The sequence below is a fragment of the Botrytis cinerea genome, chromosome 1 (genome assembly GCF_000143535.2).
Source record: "Botrytis cinerea B05.10 chromosome 1, complete sequence".
NCBI classification, from domain to species: Eukaryota; Fungi; Ascomycota; class Leotiomycetes; order Helotiales; family Sclerotiniaceae; genus Botrytis; species Botrytis cinerea.
In genome coordinates, this window is record NC_037310.1 from 3,367,447 (window position 1) to 3,382,257 (window position 14,811).

The 14,811-nt window shown below is 43.0% G+C and overlaps 3 protein-coding genes across 3 annotated transcripts; 2 read left to right on the forward strand and 1 right to left on the reverse strand.

Annotated features, from left to right (window-relative positions):
* The first annotated feature begins 529 nt into the window (after positions 1–529).
* Positions 530–6,028, forward strand: BCIN_01g09700 (hypothetical protein). The gene is made up of 7 exons (XM_024690852.1): positions 530–744; positions 816–1,638; positions 1,699–3,335; positions 3,394–3,747; positions 3,795–4,391; positions 4,447–5,239; positions 5,297–6,028. Exons 1-7 carry the CDS (start codon positions 572–574, stop codon positions 5,783–5,785), a joined length of 4,866 nt encoding a protein of 1,621 aa, XP_024546622.1. The 5' UTR covers positions 530–571; the 3' UTR covers positions 5,786–6,028.
* Positions 6,029–6,459: 431 nt separating this feature from the next.
* Positions 6,460–8,118, forward strand: BCIN_01g09710 (hypothetical protein). Its single transcript, XM_024690853.1, has 5 exons — positions 6,460–6,691; positions 6,741–7,038; positions 7,132–7,255; positions 7,325–7,476; positions 7,687–8,118. The coding sequence occupies exons 2-5, from the start codon at positions 6,895–6,897 to the stop codon at positions 7,756–7,758; spliced, it is 492 nt and encodes a 163-aa protein (XP_024546623.1). The 5' UTR covers positions 6,460–6,691; positions 6,741–6,894; the 3' UTR covers positions 7,759–8,118.
* A 2,669-nt stretch (positions 8,119–10,787) lies between these two features.
* On the reverse strand, positions 10,788–14,359 carry BCIN_01g09720 (hypothetical protein). The gene is made up of 4 exons (XM_024690854.1): positions 12,886–14,359; positions 12,220–12,797; positions 11,979–12,076; positions 10,788–11,914 (listed from the first exon to the last, which is right to left on the reverse strand). Exons 1-4 carry the CDS (start codon positions 14,058–14,060, stop codon positions 10,961–10,963), a joined length of 2,805 nt encoding a protein of 934 aa, XP_024546624.1. The 5' UTR covers positions 14,061–14,359; the 3' UTR covers positions 10,788–10,960.
* Positions 14,360–14,811: the final 452 nt, after the last annotated feature.

The window sequence follows — 14,811 nt, forward strand, 5'->3', positions numbered from 1 at the left end:
ATTGTTGATGGTTGATTGTCTGCACGGGTTTTTGAAAGTTCAAAATGCCATATCAAGTGACACTGTGATTGATTTGGAGAGCAATCCAATCACCCATTTCTGATCTCAAGGCATGCCTATGACGTACGTTCTGGGTACGCTTTTGGCCATCTAGAGGACCACTGTGTTGGAAAAGGAGAACGTTCCGTGGCAGGATACTATGGGATATAATCAAATGCCATACCAACTGAATATGGAAGGTTGCAATGCCTCCCATGGTCGCCCCCATTAATGATAGAGCAGACCGGGAATATGAATACATGCCCTGCAGATTGTTGACTCCTTACTGTCGGAACCAGGAGTTTCGTATCTAGTCCTTGCGCAAGCCATGTTTCACTGCTCCGTTGTGCTCCGTTGTGCTGGGTTATTCTGTTTATTAGTTGTTGTATAAATAGTGTGCAAATGTCAGCAGTTTCGAGACAACCTTCTGCACAGCAACGAAGAGCTTGATATCTCGAATTTGACAGTTTTTATACCATTCATTCATCTTGGATCTACAGTTGCAGACTTGACCTAACTAAAATCAATCGACATGAAGAATTATTCTCAAGAAGAACTCCAAGACGCCAGAGCTTTTATTGACGATCTGCGATCTGCGAATGGCGGAATTACAAAAGAAGAAGAAGAAGAATTAGATCGTTTATTGCCTAAAGTCAAGGAGGCACTGGAAAATTTGCAAAATAAAGTCGGGATCTCGACTAAAATGTTTGTATTTTTCATAGTAAATGCTGATTTCGCGTTACCTGAAAGCAATCGTGCTTGGCTAACTTTCGCAGTTTGTCTGAACAGCTCTATCAAAAGTCTACTCGCTTTATCTACGAGATTATCCAAAATGCGGAAGATAACGAATACAAGGGCTCCAAAAAATTACCCTTCTTGTCTTTCACTCTCTACTCGGACCGCCTCATTATAGATTCCAACGAAGATGGCTTCACCAAAGAGAACATCAAAGCTATATGTTCTATTGGCGAGAGTACTAAAGCATCTATCCAGGGCTATATTGGAGAAAAGGGCATTGGGTTCAAATCTGTTTTTACCGTTGCCCACAAAGTTCATATCCAGTCTGGGTGCTACTCCTTTGCATTTGAATATAGCAAGAACGATGATGGAAAATCCGGTCTTGGGATGGTCACACCGATGAACGAGACGCCACATGAGCTTCCCGGTGATGTCCAAACAAGGATGATCTTATATCTCCATGCGGGTGAAGATTGTGGAGCACTGTATCAAGAACTGCTAAATTTGCCAGACACTTTACTACTGTTTCTCAAAAAATTACGGCAACTGACGGTCAACTTTGAACTTCCTGATAGAAATGTTCACCAGGTTCAATTCTCTCTGACGCGTCCAAACAACGATCGTCTCTCTGAAAACATAGTTCAGACTAAAACCGCAATCACGGGTGCAGTCAATTCTGTCACACACAAGAGCTTCTGGGTCAAGAAGCGCCCCGTCTTCAATCTCCCTGCTGATTCCGCTCGTGGCAAAATTCGTGAAGCTGAAGTCATTCTAGCCTTTCCTATCGATGAAGATCATGTACCAGTTATTGAAGAACAATACGCTTTTGCGTTCCTTCCCATGAAAAAAACCGGGTACAAGGTAAGCCAAGCTGGGAAATTATCCAACTGTTGATATATTGAAACTAACTTGAACAATAAGTTTCTCATACAATCTGATTTTATTACCAAAGCCAGCCGAGAAGATATTGTTGATTCTGCGTGGAATAGGCAGTTACTCGTGGAAGTGGTCGCAACATTTCGCAGCGCAATCAATGACTCCAATGGGTTTCTTAAGCACGATACACTTCGGTACAGCTGGATCAGATATATTCCCACAACCACTATTACAGACGAATTTTGGGGGCTTCTGCAACCTCGCTTGCTTGACGAACTTTGCAAGAGTAAATTCTTCTTTTCTATGGATGGATCTCTCTGGACACCTGATCGGTTGCGAGTTCTGCAGAACGCCGACCGAGATGAAAATCGCGATCCTCTATTAGCAGATACTAATGCAGGCACAACTGCGTACGTTTCGGAGTCCTACAATGCTTCTGATATCACTATTTTGGAAAAAATGAGAGCAAAACATCTAGATACCGAGGATTTTTTGCAAAGACTAGGCGAAGATCTTGTTCGAACTCATGGTTCTCGAATGAAAACTACGCCTTTGAACAGCTCTTGGCATACGAGAGTGGCGGATCTTCTCATTAGTAGGTGTTGTAATGAAAGTGTTAAAAAGGAAATACAGAAACTAAATATCATACCGCTTGACAGTGGGGCGTGGGTTCGTCCACTAAATGCGAGTATATTCTTCCCGACTTCGGGCGGTATTGACATACCGAAGGGCTTACCTCTGAACTTGGTCGATAAAAAATCACTTGGGAATCTGAGTAGGAAACAGCTCTTTGGACAACTTGGAGTATCTGTGTGTTCACCAGAACGCATATTTCCTCTCATTGAGCAACGACATTTTCCTCCAGCGAGTGAATTTGCAGACTCGGATCTCCAGGATATTCGGTTCCTTTTCTGGCACCATGAAGCGCTAGCTAGCGATTATTCAATATCCATGTGGTTATGGAATGGGGAACGCCTTTCACCACATAAGATTAACGAAGGCGGCTGGATTTATTGTATGGAATCCAATCACGCATACGCAACGATCAAAATTATTGATAAATCTATACCACTCGAATTAAAAAAAGACAATCACGTCAGATATCCAGCGGAGAGTTACTACAAGGCTCTTGAAGCTTGTGGCGTTCGAAGTAAACGCACTGGAATTCAGTGGCTTCGGTCCCTTGGGATTAAAGAAACGCCGCAACTACGCTGTAGAAGGAATGTTCCAGGTTCACAACTTTCGGCAGAAGTTAAACACATCTTCAATAATCTCCCGAAATATACGCTTGGCACATTGCAAGCAAATTGGTCACAGTACAAAGAGACAGAACCATGGGATAACTTCTTCAAGCAAAAGAAGGTTCCCATCCTTGCCTCATGGGCGATGATGGATTTAAAAGATACGTATTTACCAGTACCAAAGCTAAAAGGTATCGCTTCAAGTCTGGGGCTAGAAGAAAGTTTCGGCTTTTTGGAGGAGTTGGATGGTATCTCTGAAGCTGAGGTTTCTAAATGGAACTTTCTTAAGCGATTCGGAGTTGGGTTGGATGAAAATGTTTCATTTTGGCTGAGGTTACTAAAGCAAGCTAAACAGAAAGATTCAACCAACTTCAGTACTGTCTTCAGAATATACACAAGTTTACAAACCTATATTGATGAGGCAGACATCATCAAAATCAAGTAAGTCACCTAACGCCCAGAATTTTTTTGCATAGCCAGATCAGCTAATGCTTGTTAGGGAAGCATTTGAAGAGGATATGATCTTTGTTCCCAGATCCAATTCTATGGATGACTGGGAGTGGAAGTATAAAGCTGATTGTTCATGGAGTGGCCCCGAGTGGTATGAACACAAGCCTCGTCTTCAAACTGTCAATAAATACCAGAAACTACAAGCGCTGTTTGTGAATACTCTCGAAATTTCCGATGCCACACTGAGCGACTTCCTCGATTATCTAGGTCGTATTAAAATCGATGACCAAAACAAGCCCAACAACGAGTCTGGCGAACAGAAGAACAAAATTATCTTGCTATATGACAAGCTCAATGAATTAGCGGGAAGTGGTGAAAATTCCGGAGAGACCGAAATAGTAAGGTACGTATTTTCCACAAGCTAGAAAATTACCTTTCCTGATTGAACAGATCGCGTATCGAGGAGGGTAAGCTTCTTTACTACCCTCCAAACAAGTCATGGTATGCGCCATCATCATGTATCTGGGCCCCAGAGGATATTCAGCTCCCAGAAAAGATCTCTATTGCCACCGAATACAAGAATCGACAGTCATTCTTTCGGAATGTGTTAGGTGTTGAGAAGCCAAGTCTGGAAATGCACATTGTTGCGCTCCAGAAACGCGCTCTCGAGAACCCAGATAAGCACGGCATTCTACGCGAGCTAAGAAACATATGCGCACTCAATCCGACTGCGGCATTACGTGACAAAATTTCCAAATGCAAGTGTTTGCCAGTATGCAGACCATCACAGGAAGTTGAATGGATGGATAGTACTGATAGCTTCGCAATTATCGATCGTAAAGAGCATGGTGATATTTTTAAAAACAAGATCAATGTGCTGGACTTTTCCCTAGAAGAAGTTCATTCTGTAAATCAATTTTTGGTTGAACTTGGACTCGAAGGGCGATACACGTCAGGGGCCGTGAAGGAGGGCACAAAGATCGAAGACGGACTATTAAATGATGGGCTGACGAAGGATTTAAGAAGAAAAGCATATGCTATCTGTCGGTAAGAGATGTCTTCTGGGGCTGTTTCGGATTCATTTACTAACATGAAGCTTAAGGTATGCTGCTCATCACGGGAGTAAGGATGCTACATCTGCTTATGATTTGCTGCGGAATCTTGAGGTTTTCACTAGCGACAGCATCACCAAGGAGGTTTCTATTGCCCAGAACAAGAAGATCACATCGGTAAAAGTGCATACAGCATTCTTACATATTGCACAAGATGGCCACCAACTTAAACTTTACGTTCCTAAGGAGCAGCGACATAGGGAAGTCTGTCTGTCGCGCCAGCTACCTATTGAATTGCTCAAGCACCTTGGAGTTCCCAACTACCGCAAGGGAGCTGAGCTCGGTTCCATCATTAGAGCGACTAGTTCTTTTGCTATAGATGCAATTCTTGATTCGGATGGAATCATTGATGTACCTGGAATCTTCCCCCCAGAGGATTATAGCGAAAGCGAGGCATCAACGTTTGACACTTCTCAGAATATTGCCAGCCCAGCTATCAATACTGAAGTAGAAAGCAGAGTAACGTCGCCAGAGCCCCATTACCACATCCGGCCTTCTACAGAGGATCGTTATGTTCAAGCACAATTCATTGATAGTTCTCTTTGGACGCCAGCTACGTCCGGTTCACATACACCTGAAATACTCCCTGATCAGCCCGACCTTTTTAATGAACTTCTAGACACAGTCATCAGGCAAGCGCGTAGTGTGCATAGTATTCCAGAGGTTGATGATGTTTTGATTGCTCCCCTCTCTACTAATTCTCATATCGACACGGGTCTAGCTGTCGGCTCAAATGTGGCTGGAGAAAGTTTGTTCAGAATAGGTGTAGCTGGAGAGTTATTTGTGCGTATTTTCGGAAAGAATTTACTGTGGCTTTTCAAATTTGCTAATATCTTCTAGATGTTTGAGATACTGAAGAGCCTCGGCTTGCCCCTTTTCGATCTGGGAAATTGGAGAAGCACGATTCGACATCGAGTGGCCGCCCACGATGACTACAAAGATATGCCTCGCTGGAGTGGCTCCGAGACGTCAGATATCGTATATGAAGATCATGACAAAATGTTGACTTCATTGCTTACCACAAATAACTACTTTCATATCGAGGAGCTCGCAGGACTGAGATTTGCCAGTTCTCCTACATACTACATCGAAGTCAAAACAACACCTGGACCCCTTGATAATGCATTCTACTGCAGCCAAGGTCAATTCGACAGGATGGAAAGTATGAAACTCCAATCCGATGAGCTAGTGAATGAAGTTTACTTGGTTGCGAGGGTTTTCAATCTTGGAGCTTCCGGCATAGGATTTAAATTGTACGTAGACCCTGCTGGGCTACGGCGAAGAGGTCAGCTTAAGTTCGCGGCGGATAAGTATGTTGTGACATCATAAGAAGGCCACAGTGCGATGCATGGTTCAAAGGAAATTCCATCTCATTCGAGGTGTTCTATACTCGGCCCTGTGGTCTGTCTAGTTTATGGTCAATCTTTGACTGGATCTTTGAGGAGGGACCGAAATCATCGCCCCATAGATACAGTGTTGAAACCCCCCATGTCATTGTATTTTAGTCTAGATTATTGGGCCCCTTTATCTTACGGGTTGTATTTGTAATGAATTTGATATTTCGAGTAGGGAAAGAACAAGAATAATGAATAACTTGATGTTGATAATTTCTCTAAATAGATCCGCGGATCCCTTCCCAATTGGTGGAACGTTGTAGTCGTCCTCAATAGGCTTAGAGGATATGTATGTTGTGCCTGTCGAAATTATTTGTACCAATCAATCACCATCAACCATCACTACTGTTTTATCTTTAGAAATATGGACTTCATCTATTCTGTACTATCAATTGCTGTTATTATATCATAAGTTCGGTTTGATAAATACTAATGAGCATTGTTCCAATAACAACCATGGATAAGCTTACACCCAAACATCACCGGAAAGCAAGGGCTCAAATCGAGATAAAGACAGACCTCGAAAGATTCCCTGCTTACACCACCGGCAAATCGTTTTTGTGGTCTTTTTTTTAGAATATAAGGTTTTCCCTATGGCGGGGGTTTTAAGAATATCGACCATTTTCAAACTTAAATATATAACTATATAACATATATATAACATATATATATATTCTTGTAGAGAGGATATCCTTATGTTCAAGAATCTCATAGAGAGCTTTCGCTATCCTACACAACTTACAACTTCCGAGTACAACGACAATATCGATTTTACGTATAGATGATTCGAAATCAAGATAGCTCGTCGGGGAAAAGAGACATTCGGAGCGCGAATCTCTTAGTAATTCCCCACTTCATAAATCCATGGCACGCAGAGCTGACAATGCCAGGATATATATGTATTCTACCCCCCTCTTTGGTTTGTTAGTTATCTATCAACGTCTGTTCAAAGACTCGTGATATCTCCTTGCCCATTCTTGAGTGTTCTTATACAGAGAGGCCTACTTCGACAATTGAAAATCCGGTCAATCTTTTCACTTCATCATGTTACCTCCCGCGCAGGCAGAATCCAAAACCGTAACCCATACATACAAGCCTTTTTCCGGAGAATTCTTTGGACGGGTCGAGGAGACCTCGGATGAGGAACGCACTACGCACGAGGGGGGTTGTCATTGTGGTGCTGTTACCGTTAGTGCTTTTCTCCTTTCAACAATATATACATACTACACGCAATTGTGTAGAAATTGTATGACGAAAACCCCCTGACTAACGCTACGCCAGTTTACTGTAACACTCAAATGGCCATTTCCTAAGTACACTGTTAATTCATGTACCTGTTCAATCTGTACTCACAATGGATATTTATTAGTTTATCCCATGAGACAAGATGTTAAATTCTCAGGTGGTAAGATTGGGTTCTTTCCCCCATTCTTGCAATTTGGATCAGCATAGAATATATCTAACCAAGCACTAGATTCGGAGGAAAATATGGGCTCTTATAAATGGAGACACAAAGTTGCAGATCATAGGTTCTGCAAAACTTGCGGGAGTAGCATTATGATTGATCTACGTCGACCAGAGATATTTGGAGAAACGGATCCGAGAAAGGATATGGTGGGCATCAATGTGAGCTTATTTTTCTTGTGACTTTCGGGTTTTTGCATTGAGCCATATCCGAATCTGTATGGTATGCGAGTGCTTTTGAAGCTAGTGCTTCTGCAGTTTTGAGTGTTGAGTATGGAAAAACGTAATGGGTAGAGGGTCAACCCCTCGATTTCCATGAAGCAAGAAAATATCATTCCAAGGGAGTGTCACTCACGGACTAACGCCGAACAGGTACGAAACTTCAAAAACATCGATCTTGATGCACTGAGTTATACGTATTTCGATGGGAAGAACCTCATCTAATCTGGCAATTCTGATGCGCAAGCTGGACACGTTTTAGTGCCGTCTGTGGAGGGGATCTAAAGATTATCTCAAGGTAAGAGGCTTGTTGTCTTGGAGTTCTTCAATGAAGCCTTTGTATTCATTACCGAGTCGGACTTATAAAATGCTGTAAAATTACAGACTAGCATCTGCAAATTATGTGCAAGGAGGAAGGATGCATTCGTAAGACGTAGCATTTATATGTTGGTTCCTCAGATTTTATGTACATCATTCATATAAAAGCGCGGAGAATAGAATTTCTGCTTTGGTATTCCACTATCTGCTCCAATCAGACTTCGCATGCTAGATTATTGTTATTATGCATTGAAATCTCATAGTTCATCGGGTCTACCAGCAAATGTTATGTGCTCAAAGTTACAAACTCCCACTGTATGTATCTTTGGGGTTTCATGTTTTGTTTCTACTAGTGTAGTGTGTATATATTCTGTGTCTTGCCTTATAGTATTGACTAAATTCCATCCCTAGCCAACATCTTTTCTCGATTTCCCTTTTCAATCATTGCAATCCTCACTATCAACTCATTCAATTCCCTACCAACTATCTAAAAGTATACAATACCCACCAATAATATCTCAACCCCCTCCCATCAACATCCTCGTTATTGGCGATGGCACCACTGGCCTAGCCTCCGCACCTATCCTCTCCCGTTGACTCCGCATAACCATCGTAGTTGATTCTGGCGACTGCCGCAATCTCGAAACTTTGTATATGATAGTGTCATTATGAAAGAACGGTGCTTATTAACTACCCCTATGGTTCTGACATGGAACCATAAGTCTCCCAAGCATTTTCGAACTTCGGCCGACTAGACAAGAAATGGAGAAAAATAATACCATACCATGAAATTCGATATCTTCGAATTAAAAACCATCAAAAAAACTGAAGTCAGTTTTGAGATTGTCAACGGAATTAAAAGTCTTGGCCAGAGGAAAAAAAAACTCATCCTAGTTATCGGGTCTGTAGATGCTTTCCCAGATATTTCTGACTCTGGAGAGTACTGGAGATCAAGAATATAAGCTGCTGCTCCTTTGACAAATACGACATGTCTAGACTGGGAGAAACAAACTAAACTTCCACCATCTATTTGTCCACGGCTACGAGGAACACGATTCTCCCACCTCGGGCATTCTCCCCTCACCTCGCACTGAAATCGCAAGCTTACACACACCCTCACAATCCACCATCCCCCATCTACATAACCAAAACATCCAATTGGTTCTCCAGTAAATCTTAAACATCTATCCATCTACTCGTATCCATCTATACCAACAACAATCATCCCTCCCCCCCCCCCCCCCGCGGATAAACCACCCTCCTCCAAAACACTCACACTCCTTCCCGCAAAACCACTCCTCATCTCGCTAGATTAAGAAAGCAGAACCCCCAATACATCAATCACTCTCTTCTTCTCCAACAACAACCCCCTATTAAATCCCTATACTCATTCTCTTTTTTATCCTCTATAATCAAAATACCTATATATGTATATACTTAGCCCATCCACAACCCATCCACAACACCACACAGCTAGCTTTGAATCTCACCCACCCACTCACTCACCCACACAATCGATATCAATACTTCTTTCTCAACTACATTTTATCTCCTCACACATATCAAATAGAGAGGGACGGGCAGGGAATACAGTAATCAATCATCAATCACACCCCTCTGTTCTGTAAAAGTTATCCCAGAGTATCATCATCATATAGATACAAAACAGCAATTACAGCTTTAGCATCGTAGATGAAGGTTATCGGGATTTCTTTCGAGGGGGTGGAGAGGGATATCTGATTTTGCGAATGTGAGAGAGGGGTTATATATATATATATATTCCGTTTAATTTGTGAATCTTGTACACAGGGGATATATCTCGCTCGCTTGTATATAGGAGCGAGAGACTTTTACGGGGAAATGAGATTATGTGATGAAGGTATTTCGATCATGATTATTTGTAATTTCAAGTCAAAATGTATTTCGTGTTGACTGACTGTTTATGATTTATAGTCTTTGGGTTTTTATACTTTTTTTTATTTATATATATATATTTTGAAAAGAAAAAAAGGAATCGGCTTGTGTAAGGATCTAGTTATTATTATCATTATTATTATTCGATGTTATTGATTGTGTGTAATTCGGGGGTTTAGGTTGTTATGATGTTGTTTGTGTATATATATATATACGCCATCACCCTTCTCAGTACAGAAAGTAAATGTAGAATTACATATAGTATTAGTATTGACATTAGTATTAGCATACAGACTCAAATCCAAATAAACAATCATTTCCCCCCTCAAATATCATCCCATTCATCTCCATACACTATATCTTCTATCCCTATCCCTATCCCTCAAATCATCTTATCCATTTCTCTATTTCATCTCACCAATTTCCAATTTTTAGAATCCTGATATTGGAGCTAGAACTTATATCTCCTTCTCCTTCTCCTTCTCCCTACTTCTTACAACTACCAACCCTAATCCAACATCCAACATCCTTTTCTTTTCTTTTCCTTTCTCTTTTTCTTCTTCTTTCAAAAAAACTCAAGATTCAAAAGAAAAAGAAAAAGAAAAAGCAGGATTCTTTAGTACTAGGTAGTTATGTCAAATACTATCACTATATATCATATCATATCAAATTACTTTACAAGATTTAGAATTAGATTTTTTTTAATAAATAAATATATACATATACACATATATACACGTGTATACATATATATATATATATATATACCTCACAATCTCACAATCTCACAATCCAATTACTATCCAACTAGAATCTATCCATCCATCCATCCATCCATCCATTCATTCAAACCTCAAATTCCAAAAGTCATCTACACATCTTTAATCATTTAACAAAAAATCATAAGAACACATTCAATCTCAAAAGAATAAAGGTTCAGTCCAGGGCATTAAAAGATCACAAGAAAGCAAAATAAAACATCCGATTACCAAAAAAAGCTATAAACCCCCCCCCCCCCCCCCTAATAAACACCCCTTCCAATTCCCTTTCTCATTCCCTTTCCTTCCTTCCCTCCCTACCCCAACCCCAAGTCCCAAGTCCCCAAACCCCCAAACCAAAGAATCCATCCCACCCTTCCCTTCTCCTCCAAGAAAAGAAAAACAAGAACCCCCCCCCCCCCAAAAAATCCAATCATCTACCGCCCCAACCTAACAGGCAAAACCCCACACGCGTGACTCCCTCCCTGAATCCCAACCACCTTCCCCTGCACCTGCACAGCAGAACTACTCAAACTCTTCACCTCGCTTACGTTATTAGCTACTCCCTTCGACTCGACACTTTCCACCTCGTTGATCTTGATTTCCCGTTTCCGTTCCTGTTCCTGTTCCTTCCCCTTCCCCTTCCTCTCCAACATCAAGTTATCTGTTAAATTCTCCGGACTAGTGGTTTTTGTACCATCCACCCCTCCAAGAGGTTTAGTCTCTTTGTTCTCTTTAACATCCACACCGACATCCATCACAACAGGGTTTCCCTTCCCCATCTTAACATTCTGCACCCCCTCTCCCCCCTTTACCTTCCCCCCCTCCATCCCATCAAAAACCACATAATCCCACAACTCATTACTAAACCTCCCCTTCAAATCCTCCAACCCCCACCCCTGCTCCCTCCCAATCTCACCCAGCACCGCTCGAAACTCGCCCACTTCCTCTCTATACCCCACCTCTCTCACATACTCCCTCGCCTTCCTCCCTCTAATCTTCACCCCCTCCCACTCCTTCGCCCAATGGGGCCTCACATTCAACAACCGCTCTTCCCCATCAACACTCATCCTCCCTTTATACCCCGCCCACAAATCCACCACCTCCTGACAAAACGGCAACCACTCCTCATCCCTCACCGCATCGGGCACACTCAGAATCTCAATACTCGCCGTGCCCCAGCGATTCCCTCTCTGAGGCGCCATAATCAGATTCGAATCCCCCATGATCCGTAACTCGAGCGTGAGCCGCATCGGCGTTTCCGAATCGCGATAGCAGAGGTTGATGATATCCCACCAGGCGCGTCGGACGATGGTGTAATCGGGCGTTGCGTTGGGGAGACAGGGGATGGGGATTTGGAATTCGAGGTCGCGGACTCGCATGTTTTGGATCTAGGAGAGCATGCAATGTTAGTTTAGGAGAGAGAGAAGAGGAGAGAGGATAGAGGGAACTTACGCCGCGACGGAAATGGAGACCGTTGGGAAGAGCGGTTTTGTATTCGACCGTTTTCTTTTGTTCGAATTCGTTGAATTCAAAGGGGGGGAGTGCGACCACTATTGTTGCGAGTTAGAAATATGTTTTATATCTGAAATATCCATCTCCTTCCTTTCTCAACTTTTAAAACTTCCTTCCTCACCCAAGCCTCGAGATCGAGCCACAAAAGATAGAAAGAAAAAGAAGAAGAAAAAAAACTCACTCCCAAAAGAACTCAAGATACAAGCCTGCCACCTCCCCGGCAACAAACCAAAAACCTCACTCCCCGTCAACACACTCCCCACCCACCCCTGAACCCACTGCACAAACGTATCAAACGGGCTCGGATACTCGACTGCGCCCTCAGCATCCGCCGTATCATTCCACGTATTGACCCACGCCTGCTGACTGCGCGTAAACCAAAACCATTCGCTGTAATAGTCATTATTGGCTTTATCTTCAAACTCTTTCAGCGCATCGGCGTATTGGGCTGGGGTCCACGATTTGCGGAGCGCGATGGGGATATCGGTAGGGGAGAGAGGGGGGATGGCAAGTGCAATGTCGGGTTTGGTGGGGCGGAGAACGGCGTATGTCATGGGGGAGAGGAGGAGTGTTATGTGGGTTACGATACCGAGGAGTCCGAAACAACCAGCTGCGGCGCGGAGATGGGCTGGTTTTGTCACGGTGCGGTGCACACCATTTGCATCGATGTATTCGATGGCACGAACATAATCTGATACTGTTTGATGACGACGACCGGCGCCGTGACAAATGGGACCGTTGACGCCACCTGCTGTGACCCTGTTTGTGTTAGTATATATTGACTTTCGTGAGTACAAACAGAAGCGAGAAATTGTATAGAAACGAAAAGAGAGGCAGGCAAACTTACTCAACAAGAATAACATCCACCGGCAAGGCCCATTTGCCATGACCCACGGCCCACCTCCTAAACTGTTCATTCGTAACCGCCGCTCCAACTCTACAGAGCATTTTCCCTTTTTCATCCCCCGCCAAACTCAATCCCTCAATTTTCGGCGCCAACTCAATCGTCTTTAATTCATTGACATCTATCACTCCATCTCCATTCAAATCCACATCTCCTTTCTCCTTCGTAATGCTCATGACATCCGGGATTTTTTCCACACTCTCCAAGTTCAACATACTGACCAAAATCTGTTTGTCTTGCGAGAAAGTATTACTCCACGAGTGTCTGTACCCACTACATCTCACTCTATAACCCTCGACTTTAGCCCACTTGACCAGATTCGACAGGCCCAGAACTGTGGTAGGAACAAAGGTATAAAGAGGAGTATTCTTCACGCTGTTCCCCCAATTATGAAACGGGGCATTTTTGTGGACTTCCATGATCCTCTCTCCTCTCTCATCTTCCCAGATCTTTGGAGATTTCCCACTTCCAAGCATCGAAGCATCTAGTTTTGAAGTCAAAGAGACAACATCATTGCTCTTCAGCAACGCTCCCAAGTGACCATGTCTCCCCCAAAACTCCCCCACATGGTCCTCAACCTTCTGAATCATCTCGATATGGCCTCCCACCTCCTCCACAATCTCTCTTTCAATCTCCTCTTTCGCTTCTTGAATCTTCTTCATCACTTTACTCTGCACCAACTTCATCTTCTTCTCGTGAGCCTTTTCCCTCACCGTCTCCTTGACCATCTCCTTGAAATGATGTTTCACTGCCGGCGATGGCGGAATGAAAAATTCCCCTTTGACTTTCCCCATGCCCATAATCTCCTCCTCCTTCACATCCTTTTCATCATCCATAAACGCACGAATCTGCGCTTGCAAACCGGGTTCTAGTTCCTCAAATGCATGTTTGAATGTATGTGTATTTTCAAACACTCTCAATAAACCTCGCAAATGTGTTTTTGGATCCACATTCCGATTTCTAATGTCCCAGAGTTGTTTGCGAAACAAATTGAGCTTGGTGTGTGGGAGATCATCGGCGAGTTTTCCAATGTGGTCGATAATTTCTTGGAGTATATATTCTGTGCTGAGATTCTCTAGGGGAGGAACAGGGAGACTTTCAAAATGATGGGAGATCATTGTGACTCGTTATGGTGAGAGTCAGTGTGACCTCGACCTTCTATATACTTGGTATGATATGCAGGGGGTAGATGCGAGATATGCGAGGTTGGCAAATGTGAAGAGCCGGTGGGGTAGTTGTTGGATTGCAGATTTAAGCGCCAGGTATATCTGAAGAAAGTTTCTCAAAGTAGAACAAGAAAAAAAACTTGGTTTTACAAGAATGAAGAAAGCAATGGAGGAAAACAATCTCGGGAACAAAACATAGGGAAAATCATTTCGTATAAATAATCTTCAAGTAATCCCTCCCTCGCCTCTCCAAAAACTTGCGCCGTTATTGAAAATGATCCTACTATAACTCTCCAAAACTCACATCAGATCAGGCCAGAACCGAGCGAATAGGTCAGCTCTCCTCGGGCCTTATCCACCTCCCCCTACATAGACGCGGGAATGCCTCACGTCAGCTACCAATCACGATCCCTATCACGACATCAGATAATTGTCCCGTGCATCATCGTCGTACAGCTTTTCCAATTCTGTCAACTTCAATTGGTTAATCATCCAGTTCAGCTGTTTGTCTTGGACAGCCTTGTCGGACACTATCACCAAATGTAGACACTGTTTCTACACCATTTCTTCAACGATACCGCTGAGCCTCAGCTCATGCTCGGTTTTCAATATTGGGGTCCCAATGGGGCTTTCTTTGGCTTGGAGTGATGATCGTAAAGTAACTCTCAATGTCAATCTTTACGTGTTCGGCGTTGAGCGTCTT